Genomic DNA, 16,314 nt, shown 5'->3' with positions numbered 1-16,314 from the left:
ACCTCCTAAGACTTAGGTTTCTAAGACTTCACTTTATTATCTTGAATCTTTGAAAAGGTGACATTTAATAGACAATTTTTTATGACTTATTTGAACAAATGGCATTTGCTACAAGTCATAAAGGGATGGTTGCTCCAATGGCTGTGCTGCTTTTGAAACCAGCGTTGTGTAACTTCAGATTATACCCAGCATATTACATCCATGCTTGAATTTATTTCTAATTTGGCACACTTTATGATTGCTATTTAAATGCCTTGGGCACACTTCACCAAAGGTGCCTTATAAATCAAATTTATACCCCATGTTTCCTTCTCCAGTGGTTTGTTGCGTCCCCTGTGATACAGCAGCTAGCTTCAATGGTTTTTTGTTTTTGTTTTATTACATTGAATTTATTACATTGAATCAAACATTGTTATAATTTTCTATACCTATAGTTGGAAAACGGTTCAACTCCCTGGATACTACATTAGATTAGATGTTTATTTAACTAGTTGTAAACTGAAACATTTGTTGTTGTTCGGTATTTAGAGGCCCTTCCCAAAATATAGGGGCCAATTATGCTAGGTGTTTTAAATACACCTACTGTCAGACAATCCTTCCCCTGAGGAGCTTGCAGACTGAATAAACAAGAAAGACAAGGGGTAGGAGAGAAGGGAGTATGATTAGTCCCGTTTTGCAGATGGTGAACTCAGATGAAGGCCCTGTCTACCTGAGAGTTTTACCAGTTATATTGGTATAACCCTCTCTTCCCCATTGTGGACACCTTTATTCCAGTATATAGAATGGCATTTTTGGGTTAGCTTGAATCCCTTACTAAAGTGATGGGGTTTTTTTTGTTGTTGTTTGGGTTTTCTTAAAAAAGCACTCTTACACCAGAATGAATGTGGCCACACTTGTGGGTGAGGGAAGGCGCGGCTGGTACTATCAATATAACTTTGTATCAAAGGGATAGCCTTGTTTGTCAGTCTGTATCCATAAAAACAACAAGGAGTCTGGTGGCACCTTAAAAACTACCAGATTTATTTGGGCATAAGCTTTCGTGGGTAAAAAACCCACTTCTCCAGGCATCTGAAAAAGTGGGGTTTTTTTACCCACAAAAGCTTATGCCCAAATAAATCTGTTAGTCTTTAAGGTGCCACCAGACTCCTCATTGTTTTGAGTATAACTCTGATGATTTAAGGTCCCATCTTAGCTGTGAGGGAAGGGAAATGTTTCTTGCTTCTCATATATTCTTTCAGAGTTATGCACATAGAATTAAAAGTTAAATATAAATATGAGGTGAACTAAGAGGGCTTTCACCTGGTGATGTCTGTATTCCAGATTCTGTGCTGTTGGGGTGACCTGGCTGATGCTGATAACACAAGAGCAAGGGTTTGCTTTCTTTCCTTCATACTGCTTTAGGTGATAGTAAAATCATAAGCTGCTAACTGAGGAAAACCAGAATCCTGAACTCAAGCCTGGGTATGAAAAAGAAAGAAAGAAAGAACTGATTGTTATAAACCAAAATTTTAAAATGAGATGTAGCTAGTATACAGAAACATTGTTTATTTATTTAAAGGAACACTGCCATTTACCTTCATTCTTTCCTTGTGGTCCACAGACTTGCAAAAATTTGAGCGCAGTTACTATAATTACATGAGCTAATTGGCCAGCTGGATGCACAATTGGTCGCTTGCATGTGTAAATGTGATTTAGTACATGCAGTTGCAGTAGTTGAGCCCGCGAATGCGGCACACAGTTGTACATGCTTTTGACGTTGCGACTCTACTCTAAGATTGAGAGATGAATGGTAATCTCTCATACAATGTGGAAAGTTTATGAAATACATTGTCCTATTGCAGGAACTTGTTGGAACCACTGGAATTTTGGTTTAAGTTTGTGTGTGTTTGTTTAGTAAAAGCTTTGGGGTATTTGTGTAATTATGCCACTGTACAGTAATATTAAAAATCACACTTTAAACTTCAGATGTGATTGCTGCTTTCAATGAGTGAGCATTTTAACTTCTTAACACACGCTCTTTTTTTTTTTTTTTTAGGTACATGTATTGGACGGACTGGGGAGAAACACCCAGAATAGAACGGGCAGGAATGGATAGCAGCACTCGAAAAATAATTGTTGATTCAGACATTTATTGGCCTAATGGACTCACAATAGATCTTGATGAGCAGAAGCTGTACTGGGCTGATGCAAAGCTGAGTTTCATTCATAGAGCAAATCTGGATGGTTCCTTTAGGTACGTTTCCCGTTGGTCTGTATCAGTTTGTGAGAAGGGTGTGTGCACTTGCGTGTATGCTTGCATGTTTGCGTTTTCATAACTAGCATTTATGCTAGTGCTTTTTTCACTAGTCATTTATAACTGTGTGTATATCTACCTTATTAATCTTGCTAACCTTTATCATTAGCCTGCATGTGAATATGTATTGATTCCTGGCATTCATATGACTGGTTCTATTTTTGTTAAAGAATAATTAGAATATTTGCATCGGCATTCTACTGTAGGCCAGTTACAGCCTTCCCCCACAGTATAATTTTTCTGCTCTAGGCACATTTATATATTTTAAAATGATTACAGATGCCTATCCAAGGCTCCAGGTGCCCTACCACATCATTAATGATATAGTAAAGTTCCAGCATTGTTAAAATAATTATTTTAACAGGAACTCAGCTAGCTAGCCACCTACAGAAATCCTTTCCACCCCTTCAGCATTATTGGGAACATCCCTCAGCCTTCTCCAAACATCCTGTTGAACAAGTATCTTTTGCAGCATGCCCAGTCATCAAGTTTGTGCTGTTTTGGACTAAGTGTTGGGAGCAGGTTCCAGAAGCTCTGAGCTCTTGTAAAGAATGCCCTGCCAGTCACCCCATCTGTTTTATTACAAAGGGGATCCTACTAGAGCTTCCCTGCTGACCACAACTGTGGTTGTCTGCCATGGGGAGTGAGGTAATCCCTCAGGGAGGCTGGTCCTGGGCTTGTTAGGGCTTTATAGATTGTAACCAATACTTTAAAATCCACCCAGAGACCAAATGCAGATCCTGGTCCACTGGTGTCATAGGCTTCCAGCAAGATGCCCCACTCAATAAGCAACCCACTGCATTCTGCACCAGTTTCAGTCTCCCAATGGCTTTAAGATGTAGCCACATGTACATCTACCAGATTAACAAAACACCATCTGGTGTGATTGAAATAATCCAAAACACACTACCTTAATTTAAAAGGACCTTATCCTGTTATTTAGACCTCAAACTTTGGTATCCAAGAAGTGCTTTATTAAACAGTCAAATATCCTCCTGTTGAGCAGAGCATGAGAGAAGTAAATCTTCCTGTGAACTTAATTTGTTTGGCCTTTTTAATTTTTAAATTATTTAATATTACTACAATAAAGGGAGAATTATTTTTAAAGGCAAAAAGGGCAATAGGGCACCTGACTCCCCTTTGTATCTTTTTTGAAAATTTTTGCCACAGATCTTAAATGCCAACACCACCTAATGCACTGTCTGCATGTACGTGAAGCTGTGTGTGTGCTCCTCATACTGAATCTTAAACACATGCACAGCATTTGTTTAAAGTGAAGGGACCATAAGCATTCAGAATTCCATCGTCCGGCTTAAATCTTCTCTCTGTCCTGAAACCCCACTTGCGATGTTGACATTGTGGCCATCGTTCTAAAGCAGGGGGCTCAAACTCTAATGACCATGAGGGCTACATGAGGACGAGTACGTTGGCCCGAGGGCCGCACCACTGACCGCCCCCCCCGCTGCCCTGGCCCTGCCCCCACTCCATCCCCTTTACTGAAATCCCCACCCCAACTCTGCCCCTTCCCTGCTCCCAGGGGGTACAGGAGGGGTGTGGGGTGTAGCAGGGGGTTCGGCTGCAGGAGGGGTTCAGGGGGCAGGTCTGGCCCGGCGTGCACCAAGCAGGCTCCCTGCCTGCCTACCCTGCCCCCGCGCCGCTCTGGGAAGCGGCTTGGACCTGGAGTGGGGGGCACAGGGGTCTGTGTGTTGCCCTGGCTGCTCCTCCAGGTACCTCCCCAGAAGCTCCCATTGGCCAGGAATGGGGAACTGCGGCCAATGGGAGCTCCGGGGGAGGTACCTGGAGGTGCAGCCAGGGCAACACACAGACCCCTGTGCCCCTCCTCCACCAGGTCCTGGCTGCTTCTCAGAGCGGTGCTCCACCCCCGGTGCGCACGAGGCCAGAGCCGCTCTAGGTAAATGATGGGGGACCAGGGGGCCACGGGGAGCTGGCAGGCTGCAGAAAACAACCCCACGCCCGCTGCGTGTTTGAGACCCCTGCTCTAAAGGAAAGCATCCTGGAGATGTAAACTGTCTAATGCAGCGGTCACACACCCCCGTATGACCCTGAGGATGTCACTTGGGCTGCGGCTGTGTTGATTGGGCCACGGGTCTAATGTTAAAACATAGCAGAACGGAGGCTCAAGTTGGTAACAACTGCTATCCCAATGGGAGAAAAAACACGAGGGCAAAATAGAAATTATAGGTATATCTGTATAATATACATGATTCGTGTATTTCAGATAACCAAAAATTCCCTCTTATGAAGCCAGTTATCCAACCTGTTAAAAATTCAGATAGATTTTGTATTATGCATCTCTTTTTATACCAGTATAATATAAAATAAAATGTAGTACATCTTTCATGTGAACTGTATTCCAGAGTGCTTTAGAGAAAGGTATACCGCGTCTCGGGTTTCCCATCTGTGAAATAGGGGCAGTGATACTGACCATCTTTGTTAAAACGCTTTGAGATTTACTGATACAAAGGGCTTTAAAAGAGCTGTGTGCTGCTATTAATAGTAATAATAATCACAAAGTTAGTAACACAGAGGGAGCCCCAGAGGTAGTGATGAGGTAGGGAAACTTTTCAGGTATGGGATAATATCTCAAAGACTTGTAGCTGATTCAGAGTTTTTAGGGCGTGTGCTATCTCACTATGAACTGACATTTCTGCACAATTTAATGTATCTGAAATGGTTTGTTTTTTAAAAGAGGTTATTTTGGTTATTTCTCAGTTTTAAATATGATCCTGTGGTTCCCTTGTGCACACAACTCCCATTGACTTCACTCCAAATTATTCATGTGCAAGGATGTTCAGACAATAATTAGTAAGTAGTGTTTAATTCGCTTATATTGTGGAGGAAAAAGGCAGCGAGTATCCTGAATGCTCAAATCCAAATAGGGCCTTCCATTTCATAGAATCATAGAATCATAGAATATCAGGGTTGGAAGGGACCCCAGAAGGTCATCTAGTCCAACCCCCTGCTCGAAGCAGGACCAATTCCCAGTTAAATCATCCCAGCCAGGGCTTTGTCAAGCCTGACCTTAAAAACCTCTAAGGAAGGAGATTCTACCACCTCCCTAGGTAACGCATTCCAGTGTTTCACCACCCTCTTAGTGAAAAAGTTTTTCCTAATATCCAATCTAAACCTCCCCCACTGCAACTTGAGACCATTACTCCTCGTTCTGTCATCTGCTACCATTGAGAACAGTCTAGAGCCATCCTCTTTTGAACCCCCTTTCAGGTAGTTGAAAGCAGCTATCAAATCCCCCCTCATTCTTCTCTTCTGCAGGCTAAACAATCCCAGCTCCCTCAGCCTCTCCTCATAACTCATGTGTTCCAGTCCCCTAATCATTTTTGTTGCCCTTCGCTGGACACTCTCCAATTTATCCACATCCTTTTTGAAGTGTGGGGCCCAAAACTGGACACAGTACTCCAGATGAGGCCTCACCAATGTCGAATAGAGGGGAACGATCACGTCCCTCGATCTGCTCGCTATGCCCCTACTTATACATCCCAAAATGCCATTGGCCTTCTTGGCAACAAGGGCACACTGCTGACTCATATCCAGCTTCTCGTCCACTGTCACCCCTAGGTCCTTTTCCGCAGAACTGCTGCCTAGCCATTCGGTCCCTAGTCTGTAGCTGTGCATTGGATTCTTCCATCCTAAGTGCAGGACCCTGCACTTATCCTTATTGAACCTCATCAGATTTCTTTTGGCCCAATCCTCCAATTTGTCTAGGTCCTTCTGTATCCTATCCCTCCCCTCCGGCGTATCTACCACTCCTCCCAGTTTAGTATCATCCGCAAATTTGCTGAGAGTGCAATCCACACCATCCTCCAGATCATTTATGAAGATATTGAACAAAACCGGCCCCAGGACCGACCCTTGGGGCACTCCACTTGATACCGACTGCCAACTAGACATGGAGCCATTGATCACTACCCGTTGAGCCCGACAATCTAGCCAGCTTTCTACCCACCTTATAGTGCATTCATCCAGCCCATACTTCCTTAACTTGCTGACAAGAATACTGTGGGAACTCAGAGTTCAAAGGAACTCTGTCCAAATTGTCTTGTGACAGTTTAGCACATGGTTTCTTTTTCCAGTTATATTGTACCATAAATGAAATGGCATTTTAATACAGATATTGAATTAATTTGTGCCCCGCTCTGGATGTGAAATCCATTTAGCTCAACAATACGCCTGCACTGCACACTTTAGTAGCTGGTCTTGGAGAGCATGAATATGCACCAGGTGTCAGGGTAGCCCAATGTAATGCACATTTCTGGAAAATCCTTGAGTCCATGCAGCTGAATAAAGGCACTAGTCCACTGTGTAGTAAACTTAGTGTCAGAATTTCAGTCTGCTATAAATAATTTATATTACTGCCATTTGTATGATAAATTCTCCTTCCTAGAATGTTAGGCCTGTGGTATATTATTTTTTATCAAATTCCATGAGTGTTGATCTTGATCTTTATAGTGCATATTTATGGGATTTTTGTTTAATTTTTCCCCACTGATAAATTTATTTAGAAAATCAAAAACTGATGAAGTAAACTCTTTGGCATCTGGTGACCAGTTAGATTGATATTGCAGTTCAAACTTGAAAATAATTGTAGAAGAGACATTGAAATAGCATTGGGCTGCTTTATTCCTGAATATTGTTTATTTTTAACAAAACAAAATAAATTTCACCTGAAATTTGTCAAGAAATAAATCCTTCAGTACTACAAATCCCTTCCCTCCCCCCAAGGCCCTATCACTTCACAATTCAAATAAACCAGTCATTTGCATTCTGTGTAGTGGATTTAAAATTACTGGAGTGATCTGTCTGTGTGTTAGCAGGCTTCAGTTTGAAAGTAAATCATACAGAACTCAGTTGTTCAAGGCACATAATCCAGGAGGGAGGGGAACCTGTTGTATAAAGGATGTATAAAGGAAATAATAAAAAGTACAGACAGTGCATAGTTCAATACAAATGCTCCAGAACTAGAAAGTTACACAAGTTTAGACATCATCCTTACTAGGAAAGGCATTACAGCAAAGGGTGGAAAGTGAAGGTAAGAATACTAAAAGGTTAGGTTTTTCTTTATTCCTTTAGTGATTTATTACTATGAGAAATCACTTGCTGATTTGTTTACAGAGTCAGATTTTCAAAGCAGCCTTAACTCTACCTCCAAAACTGCACATAGAAGTTTTGCATACAGTGACCATTGCATATGCATGTGCAAATACTTACCTAATGTATGTGCATAAAATGAGCTTTGCATATACAAATGTATGTAAAAATTTGTATGTAATTTTTCAAAACAGTTATGAAAATTTAGCTTATGTTTATGACACTAAAACAGGATTGTCTTCCATCAGTGTTAACCTCTCTTCTCTCCCCTACTTCCTGCACACAAATGGTACAAATGAAGGTCTGACTCTTAGCGGTCGTCTACACCACAAACTTACATTGGTATAACTATGTCGTTCAGGGGTATGGAAAATCCACACCCCTGAGCGATGTAGTTATACTGACCTAACTCCTGGTGTAGACAGTGCTAGGTCAATGGGAGGGCTTCTCCCATCAACATAGCTACCACTGCTCAGCGGGGTGGAGTGCCTACAGCCATGGGAGAAGCTCTCCTATTGGTGTAGGTAGCGTCTTCACTAAACACTACAGCAGAGCAACTGCAGCGCTTTAAGTGAAGACAAGCCTTTCATTACAAGAAATATTTTCTTCTGTTTTTCCCTTCCTTGGGGAACGTCTCACTTCTGTGAACTTTCAAAGTTCTATCTGGAAGATTCTGAATGTATATATTAACCAATGTTACTTTGATCTGGATTGTTTTTGTGGTTTGAAGAGAGTCATTTTTTCACAACACAAGAAGTAAGCAATTAAGACTTGGGTTTTTTTTAACAAGCTGGAAATTTGTCATACTTGCTTTCCACTTACTAAGAAAATGTCCCTGCTCCAAAAACTGCTGAGCTTTGAAATTCACCAAGTTGTTACCGTGTGCATAAACTTTTGGGATCTCTTGATTACAAAAGATGTGTTGTAAAATTACATTTTGTGGTTTGCAGTTCTGCTCATTCCAAATCAGTGGCATACCTCCAAAAAAAAAAAAAAAGTTTAATTAAAATAGGATTCATCTGTCGTGATGATTGGGGCTATAATATTTATCTAGAGGTTAAGGAAAACTGGAAGGAATGTGAGATCAATTCAACAAGAGACATGTAACATGAGGGAAAGCACTGCAGAATGATGAATAGGGCTCAGATCCTGCAATGAACTATATGCAATTGATTGCTTGACTCAGAGCAATAGCCCTGTGAAACTGAATGGGGCTCCACACATGAGCAGGGGGTTTCCCTGCAGAGTGTGTGTTACAGGATCAGAACTTAAGTTGGTGAGTTAGAACTGGCCGGAAACACCAAGTTTGGAAGCAGCTCCAAACTTCTCAGTTGTGTGGGTTCCAGTCCATCCTTCTCCACATCAGGTACCCATGCGCCTCTTAAGCTCCTGATTTGGAGATTTTCCATTAGCAGCCTCTGTTCAGCCTGCTCTATAAAACCTTGTGCCGAACACCAAGAGTATACAGAGCTACTCGGGCAAATCACCCTCCATCCCTTCTCTACCGCCTTGGGCTGAGAAGGAGCTGTAGTGCATGTCATGGCATGTTCTACAGTTGTTTTTAGTTAGTTTGGTGTTTCTAGTTAGCGTTAGTTTTTGTTAGTGCAGAATTAGTTAGATAATAGTGAGACGTTTGGTTTTTTCCCCCCTCTCCTTTTTTTCATGGGAATTTGTCTGGGCGGGCTGGGCTCACCAGATTTCAAATGCTGCCTCTCTTGTTGGGAGGCTATCCCAGTCAGCAACAGCCACTCTTTAAGGGTATATCCATTGCTTGGGAGAGTCCCATATTGCCCAAAAGGGTAACTTTTGTGTAGCTCTCAAATCTGGAGCATGGAAGAATTGGGAAACTAAAGTTGAGCCTTCTGTTGAGGGAGTGCTCTCTTCAACCTGTGTCCGAGTCAGGTCAGGAGATCTCCCCAGTGTACATCAGCCTCCAGACAGATCCAGTGCCCCTTTGGCTTGGTCTCCCCTAAGAGGGAAAAGACTTCAGAGGACTCAGGGAAAGCTCCAAAGAGGAGGAGCTCGGTCTCCCACTACAAGGAGCTAGCTCCCAAAAGGTCCCTATCTCCTGCCACATCTCTGGTGTCAGAGGCATCTCTCAATTCAGTACCATGAAAGCAAAGGATCCTTCTTCCAGTAGTGGCAGGGCTGGGAGATCCTGGAGTGCTTTGGGAAAGCAAGCCTCCAGCAGGCCCCTGCTACCACCTATGAAAGATAGGGAGCCCAGATATACACTCCTCTAGATTGGCACCATCTACATTAGACTTTCCATTGGTGCCTTCTCACTCAGCATTGTCAGTACTGGCACAATCGAAGCACCAAGACACCTTTGGCTCCGGTGCCTATGCACTCCAGATCCATGGTACTGTCCACCTCAATTGCTGCATCAGTACTGACCCACCTGGTACCACAGGAATTTTGCTATTCCAGGGACCAGTCAGTTTTGGACGAACTGGAGTCCTCACTGCTTCTGGGTACTGAATGACTGTTGGTGCCAAGATCCAGCCACTGGATTGCCACTGCTCCCTGGTACCGCAAGATTCTCCACCTTTTTCTCCTGGGGCCTCCGCTTTGGAGGACATTGAGGAGGATGAAGGAGACATTCAGTCAGTCTCCTCTTTATCAGTATTGGGTTACCCTACGCATTAGCATAAGAACCCATATTTTGACAAGGATCCTTGTCTGTGAGAGGAGTGGTAGGATCCTGGCTGCCACCCCCTCTCCCATATGGGCCCCCCAGTGGCCATACTGGGATCCTTGGGCAGCGTATTGGCAGCCATTTGCCAAACCTGCAGCTCCATTGCACCAAGGGGCTATAGTTACACCGTCTCTTCTACCAAACCTCCAACATGAGAAGACCTTTGAATAGCTGAGGCCGAAGGTGGATAAGGAAGCCACCCCTCAAAACTTCTATTTCATCCTCGTCTCTGGATGAGGCAGTCATGCCTCCACCACCCTCAATGGCCGATGATTTTCACCAATTCCAGGACCTTGTGAAGAGCATGGCTGACACTCTTGGATACCCCTTGGGGAGGCTAAAGACTCACAACACAAGCTTCTAGACATTCTGCAGTCGGCACTACCCACCTGGTTTGAGCTACCCATTAATGAAGCTCTCCTAGATGCTGCAAAGACTATGCGGCAAACTCCTGTCACCGTCCTGCCAACTTGCAAGCAGGTGGATAAAAAATATTATGTTTCTCTCAGGGACTCAGGATTTTTGTCCCCCCAACCAATCTCATACCCTGGTAGTGATGCTGTAAATGAGAGGGGTCAACAGCATTACTCTAGGTCTTCCCCTTATGATAAGGATCAGAAGAGGCTATATCTTTTTGGACAAAAAGCTTACTCATCGATAACTCTCCAGTTTCAGATCTCAAACCATCAGGTGATCATGGCCAAGTATGACTTCACGAATTACAGTAAGTTTGCAGCCCTTCCGCAGGAGCATAGAAAACACTTTCAGGCCATCATCATGGAGGGTCAGTTATTAGCCAGAATGCTGTGGACACCACCACCAGACCTATCTCCAGGCCGTTATTATGTGCAGGGTGTCATGGTTCCCAAGAGAGGTTCAGAATATTGTTGAGGACCTTCTGTTATGTGGTGGTTGGAAGCTCTTCTCTGGGACTGCAGATGAGTCTCTCCAATACTGAAGGAGTTCCAGGCCATCCGGAGATCTCCAGCTATTGTGACAAAGTTCCTCCTCTACCTTGGTGGGTCTTGCGCTTATTGGCGGATTTGCTCACCTTGGAGCTTCACGGAAGCCCTCAGTTTGGCCGTTTTCGTGAACCCACAGTCCAGGTCAACTCCTCCTGTGTCTGACCAGGAGTTGGGAGGTTTGGGGGGAACCCGGGCTCGCCCTCTACTCCGGATTCCAGCCCAGGGCCCTGTGGAATGCAGCTGTCTAGAGTGCCTCCTGGAACAGCTGTGCGACAGCTACAACTCCCTGGGCTACTTCCCCATGGCCTCCTCCCAACACCTTCTTTATCCTCACCATAGGACCTTCCTCCTGGTGTCTGATAATGCTTGTACTCCTCAGTCCTCCAACAGTATGCGTTCTCACTCTCAGCTCCTATTACCTCTTGCTCCCAGTTCCTTACATGCGCATCACAAACTGAAGTGAGCTCCTTTTTAAACCCAGGTGCCCTGATTAGCCTGCCTTAATTGATTCTAGCAGCTTCTTGATTGGCTGCAGGTGTTCTAATCAGCCTGGCTGTTTAATTGTCTCCAGAAGGTTCCTGATTGTTCTGTCACCTTCCCTGTTACCTTACCCAGGGAAAAGGGACCTACTTAGCCTGGGGCTAATATATCTGCCTTCTGTTACTCTCCTGTAGCCATCCGGGCCGACCCTGTCACACTATATACACCTCTATGAACAAGAGGAGATTTAGCAGATCTCATACTGGCCATAGATTGCACCCTGCCCACTTCTCTGGATTTCACGAAACCACCGAATCCACTAGAAAGAGAGACAGGTTCCAGAGGAAGAGAGCTCCTCACCCTCCTTCTGTGAGTACCCAGTCATAATTGAAACAATAATTTTGACTGGTTTGTCAAGGGTTCAGTTCCTCCCTCACCTCTAATTTGCAAGCTGCAACCATTCACCCACCCATATTCTGTCTTTTGGAGACCACCTTTCCCATTTCAAACAGTCTTGGTGGCATATTACAATGGACAATTGGGTCCTGGAGCTTATAACATTGGGCTGTACCACCCACTTTATTTCAGGGGCCCCCTCTCGTGAGGCTATACTGAGTTAAAAAGTGTACTCCCTCTCGTCACAGGGGGAAAGGGTTTTACTCAAAGTATTTTCTCATGCTAAAGAGGGATGGAGAATGGAGACCGATCTTAGATCTGAGAAGACTGCACAAATTCATAAAGTCTCAAGTTTGTGGCTCACCTCATCCTTAGGGATCCCCCACCTCCAAGCATGGCTCCTAGATGGTTCACAGGATTAGAATCCACCTGGTCCACAGGAGTACAACAGGTATTACTAAACAGTAGGAGGGAATCAACTCGAATTACTTACCTTCAGAAATGGAAAAGGTTCAACTACTGGTGTCACTGTCCTGTGCCTGTATCCTCTTCACTCACAACCATCTTGTATTACCTACTGGGCGTGAAAAAATTAGCTCTATTAAGATTCATCTGGCTGTAATATCAGCATTTCAGCCCCCACTAGAAAGGTTTTCCATATTTGCTCCTCAAGTCCTCAAGATTTATTAAGGGTTTATCGACCCTTTACCCCCAGGTTAAGGATCCTAGTTCTTCTTGGGATCTCAACCTGATACTTAGGTTCAAACGGAGGTCTCTTGAGGTATCTCTGTCAATTTGCTTCTTGCTTCACTTATCTGTGAAGCCGGCCTTTCTATTAGCTACCACATCGGCCACCAGGGTTGGGGGAGACGGGGGCTTAGATGGGAACCCCCCCTCATTTATGGTATTTTCAAGGACAAGGTGCTCTTTATGGCCACACCCTAAATTCTTACCCAAAGGGCTGTTGGATTTTCATCTTAATTAGGCCATTCTTGTACCAGATTTTTTCCTTAAACCACATTAGTCGCAATGTGAGACCTCTTTTCATACTTATGTGAGACGGGCATTGGCCTTTTATGTAGATAGGACCAAGCAGTTTCGGAAATCACCTAGACTGCTTGTCTTGATCTCAGAAAGATCCAATGAGTCCGCAATCTCTACACAGAGACTTTGGAGGTGGATCTCTGGGTAGATCGTTCCTTGTTATGATGCAGCCAGTGTTCTACCTCCCCCAAAGGATAGTAGCACACTCTACCAGATCACAGGCAACTTCCAGAGCTTTACTCAAAAACATTCCTGAGTCTGAGGTATGCAGAGCTGCTACATGGGACTCAGTGCGTGCTTTTTCTGAACAGTGTGCCTTGGTCCATGCCATCAGATCTGATGTGGTGCTTGGTTCTGCTGTATTGTCTTCAGTCTTGGACTTGCTTCCAAAGCGCTCTCCTCCCTGTAAGGATGCTGCTCGGGAGTCTCTTGAAGTGGAGCGCCCATAGGGATGCTACTAGAAGAGGAAGGTTACCCATGTTGTGCAGTAACTCTGGTTCTTTTAGATGTGTGTTGCTGTGGGTGCTCCACTACCCTCTCTCTGCTTTGGACTGTTCTTTGTTGGATGTTCAGGCAGAGAAGGAGCTGCGGGCAGTTCACCCATGCAGCTCTATATATCCTGGGTATATGGCACAAAGTTATACAGAGTGCATGCACAGGCCAAATGGACACTGCTAACAGAAAATCTCTGATCAAGGGCTCAAGAGGCACATGTGCACCTGAAATGGAGCACCCACAGAAGGACACATCTCGAAGAACCACAGTTACTATGCCAGGTGAATAACTTCTTCTTCTTGTAGGCCTAAGAACTTTCATGCAAAATAAATGGTGAATATCAAAAGTCCAGTATAAAGGAGGCCTCTCACTAGTGTGTGTGTGTGTGTGTGTGTGTGTGTATAAAATATTTACTTAGAAATTATAAGAAAAGTCCACAAAGCTATTGATCAAGAAAAATCCTCAAGGAATAAATCACTCTTATTTCTGTTTAAACCACAGTTAATAGAGGGGAAAAAAGTGTACAGAACTCTTAGAAAGACATTCTCAATAGTAACCAGCACTTCCAGCATTAAAAGATTCGTTCCCAAGGATATAATTCTGTTTGAGAGGAGATTAGGAAATTACTGAAGCTCCAGTGGGTAAGAGGTTTTGAGAAATAGCAGTAATGATTCTTTCTCCTAATCCTGAGATGAGGTGGGTCTTCACATTGTGAAGACACTTGCTCTTATTAGCACCCGAAAATGTCATACCAGATGCCATCAATGATGACCCATGATTTTGTGAGATTCAGCACAGATGTTCTTGCTCTGATATCCAAAAATTTCTCTGAGGAGTATAATCTGTTGATGATCTGAAGAAACTGTTCTTGATGGGAAGTGATGGTGTGGGATAATTTAAAAAGAGAACATCTGGGCACTTGCCTCAATCATTTCTTTGATGTAATGAAGAGAGTGGGGCCTTGATAAAGAGACAAAAGAAGAACTGGAAGTTGATGGCATAGACCTGGGCAGTGATTCCAGATGTGGCATGAGGACAAAAATAATAATTAGCATTTTAATAAAAAGGAGTGTTCTGCAGTCTCCATTTCTTCTAGGACTCAACTTTCGGACATTTGTTCAGCTACGTTAGAGAACCTTGACGTTGCCTTGCAGGGGTCAGTTTGTTACTGAATCAGAGCTCTTGTTGCTATGAAACACAATATATTTTTGTTTCGTGATTGCCTAGCATATTCCCAACTTGACTGCTATGAAGCAGTCATAGTTTAACTTTCCATTTACAAATCCGGCATAAATTTTTATTGCATACATTTGTAAGGTTCCCTCCGTTATGATGTCCTGGAATATTTTACATGGCATAAACTGGGGTCATTAAATATGTATGCTTCAAGAGAGTCAAGCTGGTATTCTGTCAAATTTGTGCTTAATTTACATTCTGGTATTACAGTTTTGGAAAACTTTGGAAACATTTTTCTGGAGTCTACCATAGTGACCATGTTTAAAATGAGGTGGATAACGTTTTTTGGATTTGAGTTGGAAGCAATGAACAGATGGCAGATTAACAGCAGAGGCTGTTGTAAAACATAAGGGTTTATATATAAAAAGTGTGACTTTTAAAAATCCCTGCTATATATAAAAAATAAAAATGTGACTTTTAAAAAGCCCAGATACCTGTCTGTCTGGTGATTTACAGAATCAATGTTATTAATGTTTCATGTTCTCTCTCCTATTTCACACATTAGGCAAAAGGTTGTGGAAGGGAGTCTCACTCACCCATTTGCGCTGACATTGTCTGGAGAGACGTTGTATTGGACAGACTGGCAGACTCGCTCCATTCATGCCTGTGACAAAAGGACCGGAGAGAAAAAGAGAGAAATACTGAATGCACTTTATTCACCAATGGATATCCAGGTCTTGAGCCCGGAGCGGCAGCCATACTGTATGTTTCAGGTTTTTCTGTAATCTCTCTAACACTGTATAAATATTATTGGTTTTGGTGGAGAAAAATGATACTAATAAAAATGTCGTGTGAATTAGATCCTCATAGCTTCAAAGGGTCATAAATAAATGAGACGCTAAACTTTTCTGGAAATTTAATAGGGTTTGGGTACTTAGTTCCTTTAGCCTTCTTCAAAAATCCCAGGTTGAATTATGTTACATTTTGGTAACATAAACCAGGGTCCAGCAGAACAATTAAGCAATGGTGTAATTTTGAATATGTGAGTTGCCCCATTCAGGTCAGTGGGGGATACTCATGAGCTTAGTTACATATGTTAGTTGCTCTTCTAGATCTGGGACATATAGACCTAGTCATGTAAATTTAAGGACTTCACAGGCATCTCACCTGTGGGAATACATAGTGTGGGTGTCAGACTGGCAGCAAAGCAGCTTGTAAACATTCTGGAGCCAGTCCTTCAGTCCTATGTAGGTAAAAATCCCATTGGCTTCAGGTCAGTTGGCTGTGTGCACCATCAGGTTCATCATTCTTGGTATAAATTAAAAATCTGAGGAGAATCCCTTTGTTTGAGGCCACACCAGTTTCTGATGCCTAAGAGTAGCCATGGTGGACCAACTTCACTATTTGGAAGTCACTTGTAACTTGTGGACTAAATGTGGGATTGGAGGCTAGGCTCTCCCTGAGTTCTAATCCTCTGCCACTGTCTTGCTAGGTGACTCTGGATAAACATTTCCCTGTTATCCCCATCTAGAAAATGAAGGTGAAACTTATTTTAACCTACCATAGAGGGTGTTGGGAGGATAACTTGATTAAATAGGAGCTGCAAAGCAAAACCTTTTTGTTTTTGCACTTTGCTCCTTCAT

The 16,314-nt window shown here is 43.2% G+C and overlaps 1 protein-coding gene across 2 annotated transcripts in view; it reads left to right on the top strand.

Annotated features, from left to right (window-relative positions):
• The window catches only part of LRP5 (LDL receptor related protein 5), a 248,458-nt gene that overhangs the window by 74,952 nt on the left and 157,192 nt on the right, over positions 1-16,314 (top strand). For both annotated transcript variants that reach the window (XM_073347077.2, XM_073347076.2), the window contains exons 3-4: positions 2,036-2,233; positions 15,237-15,433. In XM_073347077.2, coding sequence (XP_073203178.1) covers positions 2,036-2,233; positions 15,237-15,433 — 395 coding nt within the window. The remainder of the gene's footprint in view (positions 1-2,035; positions 2,234-15,236; positions 15,434-16,314) is intronic.

The sequence above is a fragment of the Lepidochelys kempii genome, chromosome 6 (genome assembly GCF_965140285.1).
Source record: "Lepidochelys kempii isolate rLepKem1 chromosome 6, rLepKem1.hap1, whole genome shotgun sequence".
Lineage (NCBI taxonomy): Eukaryota > Metazoa > Chordata > Testudines > Cheloniidae > Lepidochelys > Lepidochelys kempii.
This window is presented reverse-complemented; position numbering and strand designations above follow the sequence as displayed.